At 43.4% G+C, this 27258-nt stretch overlaps 1 protein-coding gene across 3 annotated transcripts in view; it reads left to right on the forward strand.

Moving 5' to 3' along the window:
- The first annotated feature begins 1033 nt into the window (after positions 1-1033).
- bltp3b (bridge-like lipid transfer protein family member 3B) overlaps positions 1034-27258 on the forward strand; it is a 35594-nt gene continuing 9369 nt past the window's right edge. For 2 of the 3 annotated variants that reach the window (XM_030045570.1, XM_030045571.1), the window contains exons 1-16: positions 1034-1408; positions 12216-12378; positions 14676-14714; positions 16454-16545; positions 17143-17332; positions 18354-18494; positions 19250-19417; positions 20563-20743; positions 21137-21220; positions 21848-22009; positions 22557-22669; positions 22775-22916; positions 23385-23578; positions 23735-24487; positions 24903-25621; positions 26438-26521. In XM_030045570.1, coding sequence (XP_029901430.1) covers positions 1365-1408; positions 12216-12378; positions 14676-14714; positions 16454-16545; positions 17143-17332; positions 18354-18494; positions 19250-19417; positions 20563-20743; positions 21137-21220; positions 21848-22009; positions 22557-22669; positions 22775-22916; positions 23385-23578; positions 23735-24487; positions 24903-25621; positions 26438-26521 — 3269 coding nt within the window. In that variant the 5' untranslated portion in view covers positions 1034-1364. The remainder of the gene's footprint in view (positions 1409-12215; positions 12379-14675; positions 14715-16453; positions 16546-17142; positions 17333-18353; positions 18495-19249; positions 19418-20562; positions 20744-21136; positions 21221-21847; positions 22010-22556; positions 22670-22774; positions 22917-23384; positions 23579-23734; positions 24488-24902; positions 25622-26437; positions 26522-27258) is intronic. The other variant, XM_030045573.1, reaches the window with a different exon arrangement.

A 27258-nucleotide genomic window follows, 5' to 3' on the forward strand; every position in this document is an offset into this window, starting at 1 on the left:
ATTCAATTCTGTGTTTGGCATTGAGCTCATTGTTAGTGCTGCTGTTGTACTGGACCTCGTTTTATTAAGAGCTGTTTCTACTATTCTGTCCCCCTCATATATATATATAAATAGAGAGGAGAATTTTTTTTTAGAAACGCCTCTCAGTATAATGTAGTCTAGTAAAAGATCTCTGCAAACTATAACCTCAGTAATAAACACAGAATTAAACTGACACATTCTCCACAATGTCAACAATACTGAACATGATAAACATGATAAAAGTAGAATTTATGGCAGAGCTGTTGACCTGAACTGCATTAGACTGGACAGGTGGATCTGATAAAGTGGCCACTGAGTTTATATAACTAGCTAGGGGGGTTATATTTGCCTTACTATACTTAGGCTGATGGTAGACTCAATTAGCAATATCCCCAGGTATCAGCAGAATATTCTTATAGTTCTAGTTGGGAATCTTATTCATGGAAAGCATCTCATTTTCTCTTATTATATGGAAATGCTGCTGCCTTCAGGTGCAAGTGAAATTTCCGAAAATCCAAGCGAACATGTACGAACCAACATCACATACTCTAAATGCGATTAACAACCAAACAACGTAAAGTAGACAAAGAAAAAAAAAAAAAAAAATCAAGTATATAATAATAACTCCCAAATTATAAACCATTACATGAGACAGACTACGCTGCCGGGCACAACGAGTGTTGTACATACATTTACACAGATTTACGTTTTTAAAACTTGTAGTGAATTAACTATGAACTTGAGCCATTTGAATTCGCATTTGGAGAAAAATATTTGAAGTTAGAATTGAAATGTACTGGGAATGTGTGGCAAGTAATGCCAAATAAGGGGATTATTACGGGGGAACACAAAATGCACAATTTTATTAATTCATTTAAAATTAGAAATGAGTAAACAGTAGGACGAGAGCGCATCACTACGACGTCAGAAGTGGGAAGTCTGAGCTCACGAACAGACCGTGAATGCAGCATGTGACCCCGCCCAGACGCCGTGACAACACACCCTTGTCCTCCGCCGCGCTTTCCAGGTGTTGGTGTGTTATTGCAGTGAGCTGGACGGCTTCAGAGCTGCCAGTGCGTCTGCATGTTCAATGGCCTGTATCTTTTATCTCCGTGGCCAACTGTCTGTCGGATGTCTGGAATGCTGTCTCTCTCCCGCCCCGTAATCTCCGAGGGAACGAAGCGACAACCCGGCCAGACATTAACCATTACAATGAAGACTGACACAGAGATGAGAATTTGAACAGTGTGTTGATAACTCGAGTGGGGGAAAAGGCTAGCAAGCGCGCTAGCTAGCTAGCTAGCCAGCCAGACAACCGGCTTGGATATCAGATTTGTGCGGCCATGGCTGGGCTCATCAAGAAGCAGATCCTGAAGCATCTCTCTAGGTCAGTCCTGCTCGGTGGCTAACGTTACCTGACGGGGAGAGAGGGGGAAATGACGACGGAGGGATTCAGCTGTCAGGCAGACATTAGCTGGCTAACGTTACTGTCAAAACCTACAAGTACATGTCAGGCGAAAAGCTAATGTGACGTTACTGTTAGCCGGGCAGGGAGGAAAACGTTTTCTCTTTCGGCTAAGCGAGTTAGCCTGGCGTCCCTCCTGGCTGTCAGCTGTGTTTCATGTTGTTGACTCGCCTTGGAAACCCCAAACTGACCTGACGTGGCTTGTCAGCTAACTTGCTAACACCAGGGCTAGCTAGTGAAGGGCTAATCCCTCGGTTCTTGGTGTTGGCTGGTTTTACCAGTCGACTCATTGAATCTCATTGTTTAAATCAACAATCTCAGCCCTCCCGTAAAGGCATTCTGTCCTCCAACGCCACTCAGTAAACACCCTGGTTTAGTCCGTACACATCCTGTGGTGAGGTAACTAAATGTTGACTTAAAAATAATACTGTGATGGTATAGGGAGGCCAGAGTTCAGGGTCAGCATGGACTTGCTCAAGGACAATTTAGCCGGGTGCCAGTTTGCGTACACAGGGCTTTAACCCGGTTTATTATTTAGTGTCTTCACCACTAGGCCATCCTACTGCCTCTAGCGCTGTTAAAATTCACCTAGTCCACCTGCACCTAAAAAAAATCCTCCATCCAATACAGCCTCCTTAAAAAAAAAAAAAAAAAAAAAAATCTGCTTAACTGGCACCTTAATTAACCTCATCAGACAGCATGTTAGCCTTCCTCCTGTCACATCAAAGCTTGATTCATTTTGTTAGTGTTCAGTGTGATAACTTACCTGCAGATATACATTTAATGATCAGCCATAGGTCTGGAATCCATTTACAGCAGTTCTGCTTGTTGAGGTGAGATCCATTTACTTCTCGACATCCTGTTGTTATGGGCAGCATTTGGCTCTACCCACTTCACTTTTATTATTTATTCCTTCCCACTGTGCCTGGAGGGACTTTTGGCAGACTGCTTCCTTGTTCTATTCTAGGGGGAGAAGTTGAAACAGCACTGTATTCCTCTCATATGTGAAGCCACTGATGACCTAGAAGTGATAGCATTTACACCATCAACCATTTACAACAAAGACTTTGAATGGTGATGATTTAAAGGTGGATATCCTTCTCTCATTACAGACAGGATACAAGAGAAAAGCCGCAATGTCATATTCCACGCACAGATCCACCAGGCTTTGAAAAGTTCATAAATATGCAGTTGGACTGGTTTGTATTTTTAGAAAGGGAGGCACAGAAGTCATTGTGTGAAACGTTCGTTTTTAAAAGTCCTTTATGATGAGATGCCCTTCACTCTGATTAGTTATTCATTTGCAACGCAACGATAAATGGTGCTGAAGACTGCTTTGTCCTTCATTCTCTCAGTCAGTGCCACAGCCAGGCTTTGCATTGCCTACAACACACAGCCTATGGGTGTCATGTCCTTCATTGTCCTACGACACAGGCTGAATTGTGATTGTGCATGTCTCCTGCTGCTGCGTGTGTGTAGCCACTGCACAAGTGTTTTAGGCACGTGAGTGTGCATGCCCTCAGCGGCATTAGTGTCACCAATGGCAGGAAATGACCAGGAGAGTAGTGATGTCATCCGTCTGAAGGCCCGTCATCTGATCCCCTTTGTCCTGGCCTGATTGGTCTGGCATCGGTTGCAGGGGCTGACCTGCCTGACAGCCAACCAATCCTGCTCTGTTTTGTGAGGTGATGTCACGGTAGCATCAGTGCTGATGTCAGCATGCCAAAGCAGCATCACAGAATATATTCCAGTTCATAGATGCAGATGCAGGAGAAAACAGGCTAAATCTAGTTCTCTGCTCACCTGCAGCCTCTTTCCTCGGTTAGAGATGCTATCTATTGCTTGCGAAATCAGTCAGACACTAGAGGTGTGCTTACATAGCCACAGTTTGTGTTGTGTGTGTCAACATGTCAGTTTAACTTATGAGAAAGCCACACTGAACTGTTGCAGAGGACACACTTCCAGCCAGTTCTGTGACGAGGAAGAGCCTGTCACTGGGTGCTGCAGCGTGACATGAGGCATTTTATTTATACAGTTCATTGACTCAGCAGTCAGAGATGGCTGTTCCTCCTCTGGCCAAGACAAGTGCACTGAGGCATACATGAAATATGAAGATAGTTTAGAGGGCCTTTTTTTTTTTTTTTATCTGTCTTGTGTTTTAGGAGGACTTTTACATTCTGTTTGTATTTGCTTAATGTGTGTGTCTGACTTGTCATGCATAAAGATGGGTCTGGGAATATTTAGTGAAATTGATTAGTTGTCATTGTGTGTGTTTTCTGAGTGTGCCTGATGTGAGAGTGTATCGATGAGGTGCTTGACACAAGGCTGGCTCAGGTAGCTCCTGGGGTGAGTTGATAACGGGGTGTGTGTTCTCTACATTACCAACAGGTTCGGATATCGGCAGGACCCTGGCCCAGGGCCAGACACAGGAAGGGCTTGTTATGAATACATATACACATAGCCTATACATACACAGATAGATATATATACTTAAGTGCTGCAACAACTCTTGAGTATTTTCATTGTTGACTAAACTATCAGTTATCTTTTCAATGAATTAATTCATCATTTGGTCCATAAAGTATCAAAAATAATGACAAATGCTCATGGAAAGTTAACAGAGCCAAAAGTGGTTTTCATATTGCTTCCTTAGTCTGACTAGAAGCCAGAAAAACCCAAGTATTCATTTTATAATGATAAGTATGGAATAAAGTAAGACAATCTTAGCATCTCAGTGATCTCAGTGAAGCTGTAATCAGCAGATTTGGGGGATTTTTGCTCAAATAATGACTACAGCAGTTGAAAATCATAGTTGATGAGTTTTCTGTCAGTTGGCCAAACAATGAATTGATTAATCATCTCAGCATTAGTATACTCAATCGCTCACGAGCTGTCTCTTTAATCGGTTCCTCTGAAAGAGAGTTTGTCTTTTGTGGCTACCTGCCAGAGTGTCTGGAAGAGTAACTTAGCAGCCACAGCAAAACAGTACAACGATTTGGCTGGTGGCTGGCGATAATTTCCCACCCTCATACACAGCACGCACACACACAGACACTTGCTGAATAGATGGAAACAGCCCATTATGCCTTTCCTCTACAGCTAGCTACCTCATGTCTGAACACAGCAGTACTCTCTTAAAGCAATCAAAGTCCATATAGCAAGAGTTTATTTGAACCTCAAAATGACCTGTGCCTTTTCTTTTCCTAATATTGCCATGGTTAGATTAGACTGAGACTGAGTGTGAATGAGAATCTGATGGTCACCAGATCAGAACAATCTCACAGATCTCTATCCTTGCTGGGAGCCTAACTCACATCCTGCAGCCCTGGGAAACTGAGATTTTGAGCAGTGCAGAAATGCAAAGCTGAGCTGAGTTGATAGGCAAATTTACAGAGAATGGCCCCTGAAGATTTGAAGGATTATTGCTATTGTCTCATGGAATGAGTCGGAGACATGGGAGATTAGGCTTACAGCCAGGGTGGTATGTGAGGGCCAGTTTGGGGTTAAGCCAGGACATCATAGGGGAGCTGACACAGGCCTAGCTTACTTTGCTCCTCCTCTTGCTCTCCTTCCTGCAGCTGGTGGTGCATGTGCAGCTTTTTAGTCCAGTACCCATTTATCTGCCTGCTATTGGTGGCTTTAACATTTCATATTATTTTAATACAGATGACGCATTGGTTGTAAAAACAATCCAGTGGTGATGCCCCACTGGCTGGTGGGATGTTGGGGAAATGCAAGCATTAGGAGAGTGGGTGTGCATGTTTTGGTTTGAGTGTGGTGTATAAGAAAGGTTATGAGGTCATTAGTGTAGACTGGTTTTATCTTATGGGAGGCATGAATGGTTCAATCAAGAGGATTCTTCCTTGGGGGAGTGCATGTACTCAGCAAATAGTGTAGCAACCCATTAATGATTCATGGTTTCATGATATATTGTGTTTTCAAAGTTGACCTTTTCACCTAAGAGGAAATGTCATGAGGTCACCAAAGTTTAAGGGGTTCATCCTACATGGAGAATGACTCGGTTCACTGAATTTCATGGCAGTGTGCCTAATAGATTGACCGGCAGAGGGACCGACACAGCCATACACCGGCACGGATGTAGTGCATCATGTAGATGGGGTGGAGTGGGAACATCCACATCGGGAATATCTTCAAATTTCGCACAAATGTCCAACTGGATTCAACAATGAACTGCTAGACTAGATTTTGGTTGTCAAAGGACAAGGTCATGTCCGTCCCATACTTATGAATGTGATATCTGAACAATGCTAGGAGGGAATTTCATTATATTTGGCACAAATGTCCACTTGGACTCAAGGATGCACTGGACAGAATCTGGTGATCAAAAGTGGTCAAGGTCGCTGTGAGCAGGACAGGTTTTTGGCCATAACTCAACAATTCATACATAATGTCTAACAGAGGTTAAAGCAAAAAGAGCTGCAGCTCAGTATTGGGAATGTGCTCCTCAATGTATGCTGCATATAAACGTTATCCATATCTTTACCCATAGCTGGGAGTTTAGTGTTTATTGCAAGTCTGTTCATGTGAGGAATAGGTCCATCTCTGCTAATGCGTTTACAATCTCTTGACTTAATTCTTTTGTTTGGGCCTGATTCCCTCCATCCTGCAGCGAGTGCCTGTTATTGTGCCTCAGTGATAGTGATGAACTCAGCTTGGTGTGATTGCTCACTGCTGCTGGGGAGGCTGTTGTGGCATGAGTCATGATTTGAGTGTCCAGCTGTGGGCATCTCATTGGTGTTTGGTAGTGAAGTACCTGCATGTGTATGTGAAGGAGTTTGTGAGACAAAGACATTTGGCCAGGGACCCTACAGGCCCTGGCATCCTCTGTTGTTGTGTAACCGGGTCTTGAATTGTTCTCTCCTTCACTCTAACCTTTTCTCTGTCTCCACAGGGTCATAAATATTACAGGACTCTTGGGCCTTCTGTGCCAATACAAGCCCATTTTACTTTGACAGTAGCCTCTTTGCTCCTGCGTGGTCGTCTAAAGGCCTGTGGGTGTTTGAGTTTGGATGTGCTTGTGTGTGTGGCTGTGCACATGTGCGTATGTGTGGGTGAGAAAGTCATTGAAGTAATCTCTCTTGACGATAGAAGTGAGTTTAAAGAGGATGACACAGTCTTTTTAGTTACGAAATTCTAGGCTTCACAGTGATGCTCCCACTAAGAATACTTCAGTCATGACCAGTATTTTTTGTTTAATTTGTCAAATGCAAGTACAGATTTTTGCAAACTATTTACAGAAAGAACAAAAGCAAACTGCATTTATCTGCCTCTAATTCGTTCTTCTTCAGGGAGATATAGATCCAGTTTGCCAGTACTCTTGGCAGGCAGTGGGACCCAATGAAACTCTCTGCCCTTGAAGGCTGTAAACACTCAATAGCAAAAACTGTTCAGCTTTTAACATAGCAATTTTTGACAGTTTGAGCTACAGAAAAGAGTACCCATCCAACCCCATTGGAACCGGGTGCCAAGAAAAACTGAGGACAGAAAACCTCACCAAATCACACAGAAACCATGTGGATGGATAAATTGCTCTTGGAGTAAGTGGAAAATGTCCTTTTTGGATTTTGGGTGCACTGTTCTTTTAATGAATGGACTTTTTATGCCAAAAATGTTTTACTGGTTTAGGAGTAGGACAAGGCAGATATTTGATACATTATGGCACATTGTGTATAATTCATTGTACTCTACTGAGGTATCAGTCTCGCTTTTAAATTTTGAGCTGGGGTGATGTACACCTTTGACATCCCAATGTAATACTCAACAGCACAGATTCATCTCCTGTCCCAGGTCTGGGACTCTGACTTTTTGGTGTTAGTAGAATAAGTGACTTTGCTGGTATGTGTAAATGCTGTTGGCAGAGCCACTGCTGATTTGGCTGTTAAATGTGAATCTTTTCTGCTTGTTGCACAGGAAACACACATGGAAACACATGCATGGTGGCTGGCAGATGTTGCAAATGGTTCACACTTTCTGCTTCTCAGATCAGGCTTGCACAGTAGAGAAGGCCATTTGCCAGCAGGCTGATTCACCAACCTCATGTTTAGCGTGTGAAGATAGTAGGCGATTCCAGGTATTCTTAAAAGGAAGCCTCAAAGACACAGTTTCCTTACAAACAATGCATTGTAAGAGAATGTAATGGCCAAATAAGTAGGTTATGTGTTTCCCATTTGATTTAACAGTGCCAACATACTGTGGGGAGTCAGTCTCTGCTCATTACAGTAGTGCTGTTTTCTATTAGGGATGCAATAAAAGGAATAAACGCATGACAGAATCAACTCTGACAATCTATTGTCAGTTAAATGTAAACATCAACAAAATTAAATTACTTTTGATGAGCTTGTAGTAAACAGACCTATTTTAAAAAGTAGTTAATTGACCACCTCCATGAAAAAGCCCATTAATGAAAATGAAGATGCTTACTGGATGTTGGCTTTAGAAATCCTTTGGCCGTTAAGTCTCATTTGTTAGATTTTCTTGATGTGTGTTACAAGCAGCATTTTGTTACTCTAAATGGCCACTTGAAGACAACACAGTTTTTGTTTTCCCAGTGGTTCTCTAATTGAATCAAGTGCCTCTGTATCCATTTAGGAATAATGTCTTTCAAAAGGTTTCTCAGACTCTACGGCAGCCTCATTGCACTCTGCCATTTATCGTGAATGGAGAGCGAAGGATTTAGAGACCTAATTACAGCTTACACTCTCTGTTTTAGTTGTGGAGCAAAGCCTGCTCCCAGGTCAGATGTACAGCATTGTCAGAGAAGAATGTGGTAATATGTCAGGCCTTTTCTTTCCAAGAACTGCATTCCTAAATCTCAGAAGGAGGCTCTGATGACCCTTTCTTTCTTTCTTTCTTTCTTTCTTTCTTTCTTTCTTTCTTTCTTTCTTTCTTTCTTTCTTTCTTTCTTTCCTCTCTCTCTCTCTCTCTCTCTCTCTCTCTCTCTCTCTCTCTGTCTCTGTCTCTCTCTCTCTCTCTCTTTCCCTCTCTCTCTGTCTGTCTGTCTGTCTCTCTCTCCCTCTCTCTCTGTCTGTCTGTCTGTCTCTCTCTCTCTCTCTCTCTTTCTTTCTGGTGCAAAGGTTTTTGGTTTCTGGTGCATGGTGGTTGTCAGTCTGACTCACTCTGCCCATCTTCCACCAGTCTCCGCCTATTTTGGCATGCGTGTCATCAGGCTGCGCCACGGGTGCACATCAGAGAGCAGGAAACGCAGAAAGGTCTAACTTGGCCATTATTCCCGGGAGCTAGAGAACATCATCACTAAGTGCCTCCTCTCAGTGTGTTGTGGTTAATGGAACAACTGTGAGATTCAGCGTACTGTTGAAAATATCTTTTCAGATTCAGACCAGATTACCCTCAAACCAGAAGACCAAAGTACTGTTAAGGATGGCTAAACTGTACTTTTTGGCAAATCAAGTCAAATCAATTTTATTTGTGTAGCCCAGTATCACAAATTACAAAATTTGCCTCAAATGGCTTTACAACATCCTCTGTCCTTAGATCCTCCTTGTGATGATTTTTTTGAGAAAAGCTGATTTTTTTTTTTTTTTTTTTTGAGCCTTAAAAGACCTTATGCTTATGCCATCTTTGCCTTAGACAAAACTGCAGGTGGAAAACATATTATATAAAACAAAAATGCTTTTCATAATTTAAAGTGATGAAAAGCAACACATCAAGAACACATAACACACAACTTTAATTACACAATAAAAGCAGTTTTGTAAAGGTAGGTTTTGGTTAGTGTTTTGGACAGATCAGTGAAGTCGGGGTAGCTATGGAGAAGGCCCTGTCGCTCCTGGTCCTGAGTGGTAGACAGGAGGCTGGCGTTGCAGGATTGAGTGTGGTGGTGGAGCAGGCTGGTGAGATGTGTGCCAGTGGAGGTTCTGGAGGACCGGGATGATATGGTCATGGAAGCGGGTGAGCAGCACACTTCTCGATGTACTGGAGTTCATTTAGGACTTTGGATGATGTACCATAAAGAGTGCGGTTGCAGTAGTCAATTCTGGATGTTATGAATGCATGAGATCAAAGTTTCGACAGCAGAGAAGGAGAGTGGTGGCCACAGACAGACAGTGTTTTCCAGGTGGTATTAGACATGTGTTATCCATCAGAAGATGGGCAATACTTTCCCATTTGAGTGGTTGATTTGCCAAAACACAGATGATCTTTGTCCACATCTAGGCAAGAGAGGAGCCAGTGTCTGTGTTTGTCAGGCAGGCTGACTTCTGTGCAGCCAGAAGCTAGTCCTAATCTCTTTATGGAGACCGGATTTGGTCCGGTGAGCCGTGGCTGGCTGACTGGGATAATGGGCGCGGCCTGGAGAGTAGAGATGAAAAGTAACGATGACAGTGTGTTAACCTGATACCATCTGCCCTTTGCTGTTGATCAGGGTGATATTAATGAGGATGATATGTGTGTGTACTCTGGCCTAATTATTGTCCATGCAATTTACTGTGTTAGACAGCTGAACAACAACATATTATTCATTGGAGTATTGATTTTATTGCTGAAATGGGAAGAAGGGGAGAAGAAGAGTTGGCCCAGTGGAGACAGAGCAGCCAGACAAGGAGAGATGTTGATTCAGAGCGGAAGGAGGAGGGGGGGGGGTTGACAGGCTGGCTAGCTGGTTGATACTTGATAAGCAGCTGAAATGAATATTTAAGTGGTCACAAGGCAGGGACACACCGGTAGCAGCGTCCGTCTCTGTGCTCTCTGTGTCCATCTCTGAGAGGGACTGTGTATGTGTCTGTGTGTATGCCCTTGTGAGCGCCTGTGTGCATATAATACTTGTTTGTGTGTGTGAGACAGTGAGTTTTTGGTCTTGTTCCTTCATTCTGGGACTGTGCGCCATGCTCTCAGCTGAGTCTCAGTTTATGTATACTGCTGCCACTGAATAATTTACTGAGATGTTGAATTAAAGACGAATCTAACACTACCAAGAGAAGGTGGTGGGTAAAAAAGAGCAGGAATTTGACTGACTGACTGATTAAAATGTGGGAAACAGAATCCAAAGGCAATTTTATTTTACAAAAAACATCTACAGACGTTGAGTGCATGTATTTCATTCAGGGGGTTCAGGTGCAATCAGTTAAGAATTAAGAGCCGAGCCTAATGCCTACATACTGAAGTGTTTAATAATTAGGCCACTCTGTCAGTAGTGTGTGTTGGTTTCTGAAACTTTGAGCTTTGAACCAGTCCTATTTGCAGACAGACACCTCAGATTAGCTAAGTAACAAGATTAAGCCTACCTGTGTGTGAGAGAGACAGAGAGATTGCTTTTTATAGTGTTGCTTACTGCGTTCATGCCATTTTTAGTTATCAGATGTAATGGAGAGACATGATGTGTCTGCTTTTGAGTGGCTTGCTTTACTACATCATTGCAGACAAGTAAACTACTAAATTCACTCATGGTGTCTGTCATTGAAATTCACCAAACATCATCTAGACTAGGAATGGACCAAAATGTTGGCAGATTATTGGTATCAGCCAGTAACATCTTTAAAAAGCAATATTGGTATCTGACAGAAAAAAATCACATGGCTCCATGTGGCCAGCAAATCATTGCTGGCTATCATTTTACCAGGTGCCATGAATCTGGCCTGAATGGGTCACTGAACCTTTAACATGAACCTTCTCTGCTAACTATTAACTAAATAATCAAACTGTGGAAGGGGACAAGAGCACTTTGGTCATGGACATTGAGTTTGTGTGTTCACATGAGCTATTTGTTCATATGAGCTAAAGAGCAAACACAACACACAGCACATGCAGGAGGCGCCATGCTGTACACACCACACACAGGCCTTAATGCATGCATCATGTTCACACACATCCTCACAAGACACCGAGGCCCAACATACTGGACTAATATTAGTCTGTGCCTTTAATCAGAGAGCAGAGTTTGGACCTTATCTTTTGAGGCAGCATGAGACCGGAGTACATTTTGTCCTTGGCGTGCACGCGAACACACACACACACACACACACACACACACACACACACACACACACACACACACACACACTGCATCTTTAAAAGCCCACTGACATTTTATCCAGCATCACTCTCACAAACTGCAATTATCCTTAAGTGCAACATATAATCTACAGTTGGAGAAGTAGGCCCTGTACCTCATTCCTCGTCCTATTCCGTTGTTGTTTTCATCTTTTTTACTTTCTTCCCCTCTGTCCTTAAATCCACTGTGTTGTAGCTCTGAAGTTTCTCTTTATTAAGCATTGTATGGGTTTTGCCTAACTTTTGTTACGCATAGCACTTATTTTAGACTTTTTCCTTCTGTACTGCACACTCTTTATAACCAGGTTCCTCTACTAGATTGTCACCATTGGATTGACCCCTGACTTAGCAAGCAAACATTTCAAACAAACAACAAAGCCTAAACAAAAAAAGCAGTTGATATAATTTAAAGGAATATGTCCCACTATACATCAGGCCTGTTTTTAAGGGTACTGCATAAGAAGTAGGGTTTATTCTCAACTCATTACTATATATATGTGTAGTTAATAAGAAAGCAGTGATTAGCAGTGAGTTTAAAAAAATAGTATTGCTTTTTAGGAGGAAGTGCTTTTCGTATATTTTTCTCTTGTACTCTTTCAATACATGATACCCAATAGCTATATTGTCTTTTCCTGTTGGTTTTTCTAAGAACTTGTCTATAAATATACCCGTGGGCTCAAAGCTGTTTCTCTCTGTCCTGTAGGTTTGCTAAGAACCTGTCACCGGACAAGATCAACCTGAGCACGCTGAAGGGGGAGGGCCAGCTCACCAACCTGGAGCTGGACGAGGAGGTTCTCCAGAGCCTGCTGGACCTGCCCACCTGGCTGGCCATCAACCGTGTGTGCTGCAACAAGGCCGCCATCAGGGTGAGGGACACACACATACGTGTCAAAAGTCTACACACCCTTTCAAATGTTCAGCTTTTTGTTTCTTTAAAGTCTGAGATGAAAACCCATTAAATCTGACTTTCTTTGCTTCCTCAATACTAAAGACAAATATTTAGTATTGAGTGATTTGTCGGCATTATTTTGAAATGTTTGAAGTTTCAATCTAATATTTGTGTCAGTGTGTCGAATTCGTAAGCGTCCAGTAATAATAGGATAACTATTGTAACTTTGCTGTCTTGGTACTAAAGTGCTTCTTTGATTTAACATAAATTTTTATCTCAGATTTATTGATTTATTAAACATCTATTTGACTGAAAAAAGGTTGTTAAATTGTCAGCACTGCTGTTTGTGGCATGTTGCCTGTACAACAGTTGAATGGTAATAATGCCATGCATATGTCATTCTGACTACACTATTTTGACTAATGTGCACTTCATGTCCATAAAATCTTCAAACATTTACCAGATTTTAGAGGAAGAATTTAGAATAAAAATCAAAGAAACAAATTAATTTCTTAGTAAATGTTGGGTGGGTGGCAGGTGTAAATATTGAAATAATATCAAATGTTGTGATATTTCATTGAGAGAGTCTGGTGACATCGCGCAAGTCGGCAAAATTGAAAAACTTTACGACTTTTTATTTCAGACCTCAAGGCAATAAAGGCTAAATAACTGGAAAGGGTGTGAAGACTCTTTATATCCACTGTGCAAACACACACACACACACACACACACACACACACACACACACGCAATCAGTGCACAGTACAGGTATGAGTAAACACCTGGTCACACCTATGTTGTACATGTGTATTGCATGCACACCCACAGTTGGTCGTAAGATGATTGTACCAGGCGCACACATGCACACACTCACACACTCACTCTGCTGGAGCTGTCCTAAGCCCCACAGTGGTAATGGTCACCAGCCAAGTGCCATGTGTACGTGTGTGTGTGCTCTCCGACACACCCTGGAAACAGTGAGTGGAGCTGTGTAATTTCTTCTGTGACTGGACTGTTATTCAGGCAAGGGGCAGACCAAGGTCCACCTTCCCTCTTCCACCTCATTACTGCCTCACCTCATCGTCTTTCCACAGCTCAGCATCCCTCTACTCCTCTGCCTTTTGCTCTTTGTAGTGCGGTGATTTTCCTGAATAACATAAATGTACAATAAATGTTTGAGATTTGTGTGTGTGTGTGTGAGAGCTTGCTCATTGTCTTTCGCGTGACTGATTTTGAGGGATGCCACGGGTAGATTAGAGGTGTAATGTCGCTGCTGTGTCAATGAAAATATGTGTAATACTTTTGGTGCAGTGTTGCAGCCAGTATAGCCACGTTTTTTTTAAGTGTGTGGGGTGCAACAGATTTCTGAGTCAGACAGAGGAACAGTGAGGTTAGTGAAGTGAAACCTGTTAGCTGCTGTGGTGCCTCCTGGCTCCGGCTCATACCGCATTATGCAGTATGCGCCATAATTACCATGAAACTGGAAGAAACTGAACAGTGATGTCTATCTCACTTCCTCTCTGTGGAGATCACCATCTCATCTTTTTTCTTCCTGTTGTAGAAGACCTAATTTCACCACTTTGCCCTGCCCCTTTCAAAAGACATTACATGTTGTCAGTCACTGTCCTGTAAATAGAGTTGACAGGCTTGGTTAAATGGAGTTTATGAAATCAGTTCTGCATGCACATGCATGCATGTACACACACTCAGAAATACCACTCTGAAACTAAAGGAACTAAATCTCTGCTTTGATCTCTAAAGCGACAGGCATGTGCTTGCACCGCTTGATGTGTAGTTTCTTTGATGTAGGGAGTTTATTAATTCAATTAGGGACACAAATCCCTTGCAGTTATTAAACTTCTCAGTTTATTAAATCTCAAAGAAGGACTTTCCTCATGGGAAAAAATGAAAATGCATATAAGTATGTGATCTCTTTTTGAGTCCATTCTATAATTATCATTTGACGCTGTCATGAACAAGAGGCTGTGTGTACAGGATTAATGGAGTTCTGGACTTGAGTGGAATGAGTAAGCTTTCGGCTGCCACTTATTCTAGACTCATTGATTAATTTTCTTCCTCCCTCTCTAAGAACATTTTCCTGCAATTTTGAGTTGAGATAATTCTCTTCAGTCCATTTGCTTACATTTGTAAATGCCATTCACAGGTGACTCAGTTTTCACTTCTGGGAAGACAGAAAGGAAAAATGATTGTCTCAGGGATCGGAATTCTGTGAAGTTGAAAAACTGACCCTTTCGTTTTTTTTTTTATTGACAGATACCATGGACAAAGTTGAAGACACATCCCATTTCTTTGGTAAGTCTAGACTTCAACAGTTTCTCACACAATTAAATATTAATATTTAATATTTATCATCTTCATTTACAGCCTTTGTCTTTACAGAATAACATTAGTTATGTATTAATATGTGATTTTGTACAACTTTTGTACTCATCATAATCTATCACATGATAAAGGACACATTACATCACAAGGTGAAGAGCAGGAAACCACTGAAGGTGTTGTAGTAGTAGCCGTCGTCGTAGACCACGCGGTTTGCATAGAGTTTCACAAATACACTGTCTCCAGCCGCCAGCTGCAGCACCGCTGCATTGGTCGCACTGTCATGGTTGTCGTTGCCCTCGGTGTCCCAAGTGGACACCACCCTCTGGCTGTTCATCATCAGCGACACAATAGAGTTGGGCTGTCCTGAGTTGTTGTTGTACATGGTGTAGCGGAAATAGTACATCCCTCGGACCATGGCCGTGAAGATTCCTGTGGCGGGGTTGTAGCCGCTGCCGATGTTGGAGAGGATTCTTTCATACTTCAGGGGTGTGTCTTGTTGAAACGGGCCCATGGGGCTCCCTAAGGCAGCAGAGAAGGCCACCTTTGCCTGGCTGATCGCTGTGGTTTCCTGAAGCACCTTCAGCTGCTCGTCCTGAGCCTGGTTTGTTTTCTTTAGCTCCTCTGCCTGCCTGTTGCAGGTTTCTAGCTTTGCTTCGACGCTGGCCATCTTTTGCACTGTGATGCCAAGGTTCTCCTCCAAGGTACTTTGTGTGTGGGTCATGGCTGCCAGCTTCTCCCTCATGGCGGCCACTTCACTTATCAGGACACAGGTGTCAGGTTGACAAACTGCTAGGCTAGCCCCCGTCCCGAGGTAGGTGTGATTTCCAGCACACAGACTACTGGAAAAGAACAACAGCAGCAGGAAAATACGCTCCATCTTCAGCATCAGCCTTCACAAAACTTAGATTTTGCGTGCGGTCCACAAACCCTTGCCCTCCTATTTATATATATGTCCTGTCCAGCACCTGGTATTACATAATAGTTTGATAAACTGTTTTCCCTGCCCAGCACCAAAAGTCTGACACACCGTCTCCTTTTACTGAGTCTTGATAATGTGATATTACATAAGACGTATTGCAACAAAACAGATCAGTAGAGCACAAAACTATCATTCATCACACATTTAGCATGATGATGATGGCCACATAATACAATAGCAGTCTACAATAGAGCTTTGTTTGGAAGTGGTGTTAGTCACAATACTGTAGAACACAATAGTATCACAATGTTAACGTGGAAAGTCTTTTGAAGTATTATAAAATTGTTTGCAAATGAGACAGCATATGATAACAGTCTAATCCATTATTCTTTTGGACAGGCGACTGCATAATGAGAGTGGTATGTAGAAAGATGCGTGGCATGTGCCAAGACTTTTATTAACCAGCGAGTGATGACTGTGTGTAATTCATGGAGTCCCACAAAGGTTTCTCTGTCTAGAAGTGCTACTGGTTGTGTGTAATTGAAGATTATGTTGTCTGCATTGCTGTAAAGGGAAGCAACTTTCCAAACCCATTAGACTGTTCTCGCTGTTTTGTTATTTGCCTCTACCTGTTTGTTCATCATATCCGCATTAGCAATGGTTGTTTATCAAAAATCTGTAATGTAAATTATGTAAGCTCCACTCTTCATCCCTACAATATCAGCATTGATGTATTCGGTCAAACATATGGCGTTATTTGAACTAAACTTAAGCCCTGTTTTTATTTCAGACTTTAGATAAGGTGGAGATGGAGATGAGTACCTGTGATGAGCCCCGCCCCCCCAATGGCCCGTCTCCTATAGCAACAGCCTCAGGACAAAGGCAAGCTCTGGGCTTGTCCCTTTCACATTTCTGACTTCCCCTCTGTCACTGCTTCTCTATATGTTTTGGTGAAGAGCCTCCTTGACTTGAGCAGTTATGTCACCTCATGCTTCAGCTTTACATTTGTGGTCTCACATTGCGTAAATGCCTTCCTGACTCAAGTTAAATAGTTTAAATACTCATGAAGCCATAACATGTGGGAGAATCTACTTCTCAGTCTCATTTACCATATCAATAAAAGCACAGATTTGACAGACAGAAGTTTCTTTACTCAGTTCAGATCATATGCATCTGTACGGTGCCGTTATTATTCATCATTATGCTTTAAGAGTGAATTTTCCTGGTTTATTGGATCTTTCACTGAGGAAATGTATTGTTGGTGGTATTTCTGTGTGGAGAGGTAGTTAGCATGCATAATGTCACACAGAACATTGTTTAACCCATCAAACAATGAAAAGTGCTTTATTTTAAAAATGGATTGTATCCAGTTATCGTTTTCCAGTAGGTTCACTGTCAAAAAGGCCCTCACCTGTTGCTGGCAACCTCTTTTATTGCCCCCTCCGTAACTTTCTGTCTCCGTGCGTGTCTCCTCATCAGTGAGTATGGCTTTGCCGAGAAGGTGGTGGAGGGCATGTCCCTCTCCATCAACTCCATTGTGATCAGGATCAGTGCCAAGGCCTTCAACGCCTCCTTTGAGCTCTCCCAGCTCCAGGTCTACAGCGTCAACACCAGCTGGAGTATCAGCGACCTGCGCTTCACTCGCATCCAGGACCCGCAGAGGGGAGAGGTCTGTAGCTGTGATCATACACAACAGACCATAGTCAAATAGGACTTGCAAATAATTCATTTTTATTCATCTTTACTGTATTAACTCGCATAATAAATCATAAACTCTTAATTGACTTCTGGATACTATACTATGTGTCGGTCATTGTGTTGTCCTACATCTAGGAAACCTTACCCATTTGGCACTGAAGTAAGCCAAAACAAACCACAAGAAGTGTTGCCACATAATTTCAAACCCAGTTGCACAGGCACAAAAAGTTTCATATGCCTCACACAATTCAAAGTAAGGGAAACCAGAGATCTCTAAGTACAGCAGTCATTTAGGTGTTGCTGGGAAACTTGCATACACCTACATTTTATACTACTCATAACACACAAATGGGTCTTGGCATTGGACAACATCCCTGGTTACAGTTACACTTCGCACTTTGAATTTTGAGATATGATTGCAAATGAACCTGATTTCATGAATTCCCATTGCTTTATGTTCACAATGAGTGTTGAGCATCTCCAGTAGATGTATTCACTTAAATCTGTATCTGTATTACTTTTTACCCCATTTTCATCTCCATCTCTTTACAATTTTTGTGTGTGCGCTGTGACTGTATTGTGTCCAGACCGCATAGAGCTCCAATTACATTGGAAACCCGACAACTTCCATATCTGGTTTTGAAGATCTGATAGCAACATGGGCATAATTGAATGCTTGTTTGTCCAGACCTGACACTGAATGCCTCCTGGAGTGATCAGATGATAAATGTTGCACTAAAACGAGAAGTGTAACCGTAGCCTTTGATAGATCCTGCCAATCACTAACAGTTGTTTTTGAAATTTTCTACAGCAATCACAGTTATTATCAAAACAGTTCTCATGAAATTCATTTTAACAATACTCATTTGCCACATGATGCAGACGTTTCACTTCATTTGTTTGCTGTGCTCGGTCAAACAGAATGATCTTTTTATGCACTTTGCATGTTCCGCATGCACGTTTTCTAACTTCCTACCCTCCCTGTGGTCCAGATCCTGACATTTAAGGAGATCAGCTGGCAGATGATCCGTATTGAAGCTGACGCCATCCAGAGCGCCGAACACGAGATGCTGAGTGCCCCCATCCGCCTCATCACCAACCAGTCCAAGATCAGAGTCACTCTCAAAAGACGGGTCAGGCACATTTTTGTCTACTGAAAATTATTTTGAATTGACAGAGCAAGGCTTTGATGGTTGAAAACAAATAAGATGTACGAGTTCCCTTGTCCTTTTGAAGAGATTCAAGCTTTAGTCCTCGAATTTCCACAGGCGAGCTGTAGCTGTTTCAGTAGACTATTAAACGAAGATGACTACTAATGTCTGTGTAGAAGATGCAGTTTAATCTACTAAGAAGTGCACAAGGGGCTTCTGTGTGGGGGTGTGGAAGTAATTAGCCTGATTTGTTCTTCAGGCTCATACAGACTGTTGAATAATGCATTTATCAGTAGACACAAAGTGATTCTCTCACAATACAGTATTAATGCAGTTACACTGTCGCACATATTATGAAAAAGCATATGCTGTGTGGATTTTACAAGAAAAAGAACATACATGCAGTTTTTAATGTAATGTTTGATAGACTGGGAATAGGGAGAAACAAAACAGTTTAGATACAATTGGAGAGATGTCTGTGTGTGAAGGCAATGCAAAAGAAGAAAAAAAAACACTTGCGGGTTACGTGCTCATCATTTCTCATAGATTCCCATATAAAACTCATTTTGAGACATGACCTGTTAAAAAATGCTTCACCTTCAAAAAGATGCTGGAAATACAATTGAGTTAGCTTAAACCTAAACCACAAAAAAGAGAATTTCTCATGTTACAGGGTACTAGTTTCAGGCTGTTTCCATTGTAATTTGAATTCTTAACCTTGATCCTCTCCCATGCAGATGAAGGACTGTAACGTGGTGGCCTCCAAGCTGATCCTGATCCTGGACGACCTGTTGTGGGTGCTGACCGACTCCCAGCTGAAAGCCATGGTGCAATACGCCAAGTCCCTCAGCGAGGCCATGGAGAAGTCAGCCCAGCAGAGGAAGAGCATGGCCACAGAGGACCAGGTACACATACGATAAGACAAGTGTGTTTATGAATTTAGCAGAGTTTTCCCATGTGGTATGAATGACTTTTCGTAAATGTTATTGGTTGCTGCAGTGGCTCTATCGCCTCTTCCCGAGGGCAGATAGAGTCATTCATACTAAATGTCAGCGATTTTTGAAAATGGTTGGCAAGTTTGTCGCTTGAACCTGCTGCTGTGGCAGGCAACCACATCATCTTACTGTTGTAGTTTTTTAAAATATAATTTGGTCGGGTGCCAAAATAATAAACTGGCTAGTTAATTCTGAATTCTCCTTAGACTGTGGCTGAACAGTCACAGCAAATTTTCTAACACATACACATGCGATGATCCCTCTTTGCGTCTACCTCTCCATTTCTCTTGCTAAAATGCCCATCCCAGCTGTCCTAATTCCACCCTATGTGGATGAGGCATGAGCCATGTCATGGTCTGATAGTTTGCCCTTGTGTCCATGGAAATCACGTCTGCCCTTCTCTGTGTGATTCCCACTCTGCCATATGGCGTCTCTGTGCCCTCACCTTCCCTCTGTCTCTCAGTGCTGGTGTGAATGTCTCTCAGTCTCCATACTCACTCTGTCGCTTACACGCATCACCCAGTGCCTACACAAGTACAAATTCACCTCCCATACACATCCCACTGGTCTCGTTCCATGCGTTTCCAGTAGTTGGGTCTGAAGCGCCATCTGCTGGAAGGATTGGCCACCGCATGATTCAGTTATTGAAGAGATCAGCAACTTCTCTAGCCTGTCTAAAAGGTTTTCTAGAAAATAATGGAAAATCTATATGAGACAGGGAAATTCAGGAAATGTAATCATTTGTTTGGGATAAGTCCATTTTTCAGCCTGAGTTAAAAAAATCATCAGTTCTAATATTTATTGTCCATTGTGTTCATACTATGTCCACTTCCTCTACTGATAAAAAAGAATGATGAACTTTGATGAAACCTTAGAATATGAAGAGTATGTAAAAAAAAATTTTCTATGTCTTCAACACCAACAACGGCCACAACATCAAAGACATCAATACCAACAATACCATCCGACCAAGACCACTGATCAAAGACTGTGTGTGTGTGTGTGTGTGTGTGTGTGTGCGTGCGTGCGTTCTTGTGTGTATGTGTACTCTCCAGGTGTCGTCGGCGCCACCCTCGACCCAGCAGGTGCGCACCCAGCAGGCGTCAACAGCCGCTGACCAGAGCGCGACCATGGCCAAGCTGTTCAGTGCCTACGATGTATGTGAAACGTCCCACCACCTCCAGATCACACACCTCGACTTGCACATCTGTGACGACATCCACGCCAAGGACAAAGGTAGCCACCCCCGAACAGACACACAGACACATTTGCATATGTATTATGAGATATGAGGCATATGAGATACATTCATATGCCTACACACATACAGTCAAGCACAAAGAGAATGTGTGTGGTAAGATGTTAATAAATCAGATGTTCTACAGTATGTGTTTGGTTTATCTTTGATGTTCATGCACAAAATTAATCTGTCCCTAATGGACACACAAATGCACATAACATTTTCTTGATTTTTTTCCCTTCTTGTTTTCATTTTTCTATTTGTGTCATTTTTCATTTGTGGTGCACTTTAAGACAAACGTTTCAAAAATGTTGTGCTAATGTTTCACTGAAAACATTGACTTGATTCTGTCTCCCTTCATTTCCTCTCTCTCTCTTTCTGCTGCGTAGTGATCAATAAGAGAATAACCGGTGGAGCCATGCAGCTTTCCTTCAGCCTCATCACTCTGGACTATTACCCCTTCCACAGAGCAGGTACAAACCCCAAGACCAACTCAGCATATAAACTCATCACATCACCACAGCCTCAGCATGACCTCAATGCAGTCCTTCCTGAAACCAAATCATAAACTCATCACAACCTCTCTGTAACCTCAAAGCAGTTGTCAATAAAATTCAGTTGTAAACTTAAAGTGGCACCTCTGAAAATCTGCAATAACTTCTATCCTGTCATGTCACATGACAGCAGTAAAAATGTCACATTACTCTTTTGACCGTAATTGAACATCATCAGCTCGGTTGATTCATGGCTGTGTTGGCATTGTTACAGTTGATGTTAGGCAAGTTCTTAAATGTGGACTTCCAGGGAAGTGATTTCTCAGCTTTTTGGGGAATCCAGGGTTATGTTTTTTTTTTTTTTTTTTTTTTTGCCACATCACTCCTTGTTATGAGTTATTTCTCTCCTAATGTGTATTTTCCTGATCATAGCTCTGATTCTCTCTTTCTTTCTTGACTCACTTGGCAAATCTTTACATCTCTCATGCTCCTTTACCAGTTTCCTGTATCCCCCTCTATTTACTCTTTCTCTCATCTTTTTCCATACTTTCTGATTAACAGTTGTGCCCTCATTTTACTCTTACCCCCAACCCCTGCCCTCCCCAGGAGACAGTTGTGCCCACTGGATGCACTATAGTGAGGCCACCAAGACCAGGGAGGGCTGGGCCCGGAACCTGCTGGACGAGTTCAAGTCCAATGTGGAGATGCTGAAGAGCGCTGTCCGAGACCAGCAGGGTCAGACTGCCACACATGGCTCCCCACAACATGGTACGCATGCATTACACATGCATATTACACGCAGTGAGGTATATCTCAACTTGTAAATTGTATAAATACATGTGCACGCATGCAAACACAAATACTGTTAAGTGTAATGGATATGAAATACAGTTTACATTTGTCTGAAGTGCACAGCTCTCATACACATGGTCACATATCGACGCAGAAGCACCCTTGTCTCCGTATCTCAATTCATCTCATCCCTCTGGGTTTTCTGTCCTCCAGTGTCCCTTAGGGACGATGTGTATGGGCTCCTAGGAAAGCAGGAGAGAGCAGGAGGAGTAGGGCTTAGGGAGGCGGATGGAGGACTCCTAGAGTGGGGCCCACAAACACAGCCTCCGGCCCAGTGCTGCTGGTGCCTAGAGCCAGGTACCGCGGTGTGTGTGCGCACGTCCTGGTGCGGTGATACACACGTTCAGCGAGGCACAGCAGCTTCTCACTGGAGAACTGAGTTATAGCTATTTTCTGCCTCATCCTCTGTCCTTCTGTTTCATTTCTTTTGTTTCTGTCTTTCTGTCTCTCTCTCTCTCTCCAGGTAAGATAAGTACCAGTTCCAGTGCTTCCTTCAGTCCTCCCCCTCAAAGCCCCAAGACCCAGCTCATGTCGAGCTCAGTTGTTCTCAGGATGGCTGACTTCAGCATCTACCAGGTCTCTACGAAAACACTGTGTCTTACACTCTCAAACCGTTGTGTATGGAAAGAAGGAGATTTCACGATTCTGCACTCCTAATGTGGAAGTGTTTGTGTGTTGTAGGTGTCCACAGCGGACCAGCGCCGCTCTAGCCCCAAGGCCATGATCTCCTGCAATAAGAAGTCTCTGTACCTTCCCCCAGAGATGCCTGCCATCCATGTCGAGTTCACAGAGTACTACTTCCCCGACGGAAAAGACTACCCCAGTAAGACTGCTGGGCCTCCCACATCTTAACACTCAGCCTGCATTTAAACTGAAAGTAGTGGCTCATTTGAGAAATATGAATGTTAGTCTTTTTTCAATTAGTGGCTGTGCACAGAATTGGTTTTCTTATTTATTTCATTTACCACCATGGCTACAGTTTTGTCTGTCTCCCTGTCTCTCTATTGATTCCTTGTAAACTCTGTCCTCCAGGAAAAATGCATGTAGTTGAAGAATATCTTTTTTCTTAGTAGCAGTTTTGTTTTTGACATAAAGAAAAAAAAATTCATATCTCATATCATGACAGTCTCCACAAAAGTACAACTTTTCTTCATGTCAAAAAATGTTTTTTTGTGTCTACTAACTTTCATAATACCTTTCATGTTCATTTCAGTAATCATTTTTTAAGTCAGTATCCACTTGCCTGAAAGTTGTGTAACACCATATCTCTTCCCCCCCTCTCCTCCCTCAGTCCCGTGTCCCAACCTGTATGCCCAGCTGAACGCCCTGCAGCTGGTTCTGGATCCTCGCAGCCTGGTGTGGATCAACCTTTTTGCCCTGGACCTCAGGCAGAGTCTGGAGCAGTTCATGGAAATCTACAAGCTCAATGATTCTCAGAAACCCGATGAGCATGTTGACATCAAGGTCGATGGCCTCATGCTCAAGGTAAAGGGGAACACACCCACTGAATTCCTACCAGCTCCTGGGGTGTTTTTTTTTGTAGCTGCCCTTGATCATTAACCTGCTTGTTGTAATGCCTCTGGAATTCTTCTGTCATTTCTCCTTCTCATCCTCACGGCCTTGGTCTCTTCTCCCCATCAGCTCGTGATCCCCACCGACCACGACCCCTCCTGCCCCCCTGACCTGCCTCGCTCCATCTCGGTGCAGACCTCGGAGATGGTGGCCACCAACACCCGGCACCCGGCTAACTGCACCCGCTCTCACCTTGAGGCCCTGCTGCAGGCCTTCCAGGAGGAGCCCTTTTTCTCTTCCTCCTTCTCCTCCTTCCCTCGCTCATCCTCTTCCATCCCCCTCCTCCACCATGTCTTCCAGCGTCACGCCCACGAACAAGACACCAAGTTCCACGACATCTACCGGGGCCTCGTGACTCCCACAATGGGGGCTGATAGCCTGAAAACGCCCGCTGCCACTGACTTATGGGCGCTGCACTTTGCCCAGTTCTGGGTGGACTACGAGGGCACCCGTGGGGGTAAGGGCCGCCCGCAGCCCTTTGTGGACTCCTTCCCTCTCACCGTGTGGGCGTGTCAGCCGGCAAGACACAACCAGCACCGGGAGAGGCTGAGAGACGCCGTCGAATCGGGGCTGTCCAGAAGCACCTCAATTGAGACTGTGGGGCGCCTGCAGAGGAAACGGCTGCTGAAGGAGTATTACAGCACGGACGGCTCAACGGTGCCTTCTTCTTACAGCAGTGATTCAAAACTGCCACCCAGCAATGGTCTGCACAAGCCCCTCTCATTGGACAATCTACCCTCCTCATCCTCATCATCGTTGTCTGCAAACACAGATGCAGATGTGCATGTGCTGGTGCACGTGCAGAAGCATTTGAGCGCACAGGTGTGTCCAAGACATTTTTTTAGGTTTTTATAGCACCTTTTCCTGTTATGACCAAAAAGCATTAACTGGTCCGAGTATAAATTCTGTAAGTATGTGTAATTTGGATGATGAGTTAACCACCCTCTATTTGTTTAGTATATTTGTCACTTGAGATTTCAGATACAGCTCATTAGATTTTGATAAAACCTGTGGAAATATTGTATGTCCTTATCATGTGTTGTATTTTGGAAATTATTGGCCAAGAGGGGTGCGACAGGGTGTATTTGTGGCGAACAACATATGAACTGTTGCCTTGTAATTCATGCAATAGCTGGATTAATCAAAGTTCACTCAATCCATTGATATAGATTCACCAACATACCATGTAATAACCACTCTGGTGTGTGCGTGTTTGTGTGTGTGTGTTTGTGTCCAGGTGAGCCACAGGCAGTATGTATTTCTAATGCGGCTGCAGCGTAGCATCAAAGCCCTGCAGCAGACCCTGCAGCAGGACCTGGAGGAGATGGGCTCCAAAAGAGACCGAAAGGATCCCTCTCAGAGTCCTGCAGATCACCAGCCCTTCAGCGTCTGTTTGGGTCTGTTGCTGAAGAGTGCAGAGGTGTCCCTTCTCCTTAAGCCTGTGCCTCAGCCTGAGGGTTCAGGATCGCCCTTAGGGTCAGAGCTATCCCCCTCAGAGAGCCGAGGAACCCTGGAGCCTGGGAACGACGCCGGAGAGGGGGCAGACAAAGGTGAGGGGGGGAGTGACGGGGCCGGGGGTGGGTCAGAAGGGGGAGCAGCCAAGGGAGCCTGCACCGTGGACCAGCTGTTATGTGGAGGAGGCCTGGATGGTGGAGCCACACAGGGTCCTGCCCCCCTTGTCCCCACTTCCACTCCCACCCCCACTTCCGCCTCTCGTCCGGACCCGAACCACAAGACCTCATTAGAGGAGAGGAGTTTAACTAAGAACTCTGGCAGGTGGAGCTCTGACGAAGGGGGTGAGGTGATGGTGGACGGTCAGGGTGGGGGAGAGGAACAGGGAACTGGACAAGACTCCAAAACCCAGCCTGGAGACCCCCTGTCTGACCCACTCTGCTTTAAAGATGGGGGTGACAAGGACAAGACCGCAGCAGCCAAGATGCCTCAGTCAATATCCAGGTATTCAGCTTCACTGGAGAAAAAAAAAAAGAGCGTGATATATGCTGTAACACCCTTCATTACTACACTGTCATTGCCATAACACTCAGTAACACTCACTTTAGGAAATTTAGATGTTTTGGTTTTTATAAATCCTAATTTCAAGCATATCACAGGGATCCTATCTACTCAGGAAGGCATGGAGAATTATTTTGTTAATTTAAAACAGGTTGGAAAAATGGTTGAAATTGACTATGATCCTGCCTAATTTCTTCTAAGTTCTTTCTAAGTTAGCAGTAACATGGATTTGTCTATTGTCTGTCACATAGTGCACTCTCAAAGTATTTTGTATCAGCACCATGACGCAATCACATTTCTTCCTGATGATGTCACGGTGGTTTTCAGGTTTCATAACTGAGCCACGCCGCCGTTTCCAGATCAGTCTCTGAGCTTTGGTCAACTTTTATGATAGGTCAAATATATTTGAACACAAGTGCCGTGTGTCAGATTCCCATATGAGTGTTTCTCTGCATGTGTGTCCAGTCCTCATGTCTGACTTTGTCTGCTCCATGTTTTTCTCTTTCATCCTGAGTGTTGGCTGACCTGAGGCAGCCAATTTTGATGTGTGTATATGTTTTCTCATCTGTTTGTCAACACTGTCTGTCTTTTCATTCTCCCCTAACTCATTCTGCCTCCTTTTTGGGCTCTTGACCCGTGCTTTGACCCATGCGAGGTGTGTGTGTGTGTGTGTGTATTTGCGTGCATGCGTGCGTGCGTGTGTGCGTGTGTGCGTGTGTGTGTGTGTGTGTGTGTGTGTGTGTTCTCTCCCCTACCAAGGAAAGGAAGTTTGTCTGTGGTTTCTGATCTCCTCAGCTCCTCAAACTCCAGCAGATCCACCTCCCTTTATTCCATGTCCAACATGTAAGACACTCGCTATGAGTTAGCTGTGTGGGTGTATGTAGTACATATACTGAATATATGTGTGTGTATGGATTCTCACTGGATGCTTGGAGGTGTAAATATCAGTGTGTGTATGTAAATTCCCTCTAGGCATGCACCTGCATGCGTGCATGACATGTGTCCTTGTACATGTTATGTTTGTGTATGTGTTAATGAATGAGGCTGTGTTTGGTGTCAACTTGCTTTCAGTTCTGGTGGCGATGGAAAAAGAAAGCTCCTTGTTTCTGGTTCGTTTTTTTTCTTCGTCTTCTTCTTTTCTTTTTTTCCAGCCTTGTGTTCTTGTGCTTTTGGGAGCCACTTTGATTTTGTGCGTTGTGATTTTCTTTAGATCGCTGCTGGTGCTTGAGAGGATAGCACACTGTGTTTTCACTTGACCTCAGACAACATGACACAAAGGAATAGAGTGATATTTAATTCATGGCTTTGACGAGCCAGCTCCGTCAGCAATCTGAGAGCGTGATGTCCACTCAGTGTTGGCATGCAGACAAATTTCTTGTCAGATGTGTCGTGATAAAAGCACTGTACCTGTTTGTTCTCTTTCTGCTACTTCCAGTCGATCAGCCAGCCAATCAAAGACACTATCAGTTGATCAATCAAAGTCAAAATCATTAGAGCAAATATGACATGACTAATTGTTGCCAAAGCAGATTTCATATCTTGGTAGAAGTGCGGTGTATAGCAAAATATCGTAACTCTCC

Source organism: Myripristis murdjan, chromosome 23, assembly GCF_902150065.1.
Source record: "Myripristis murdjan chromosome 23, fMyrMur1.1, whole genome shotgun sequence".
Taxonomy (NCBI): domain Eukaryota; kingdom Metazoa; phylum Chordata; class Actinopteri; order Holocentriformes; family Holocentridae; genus Myripristis; species Myripristis murdjan.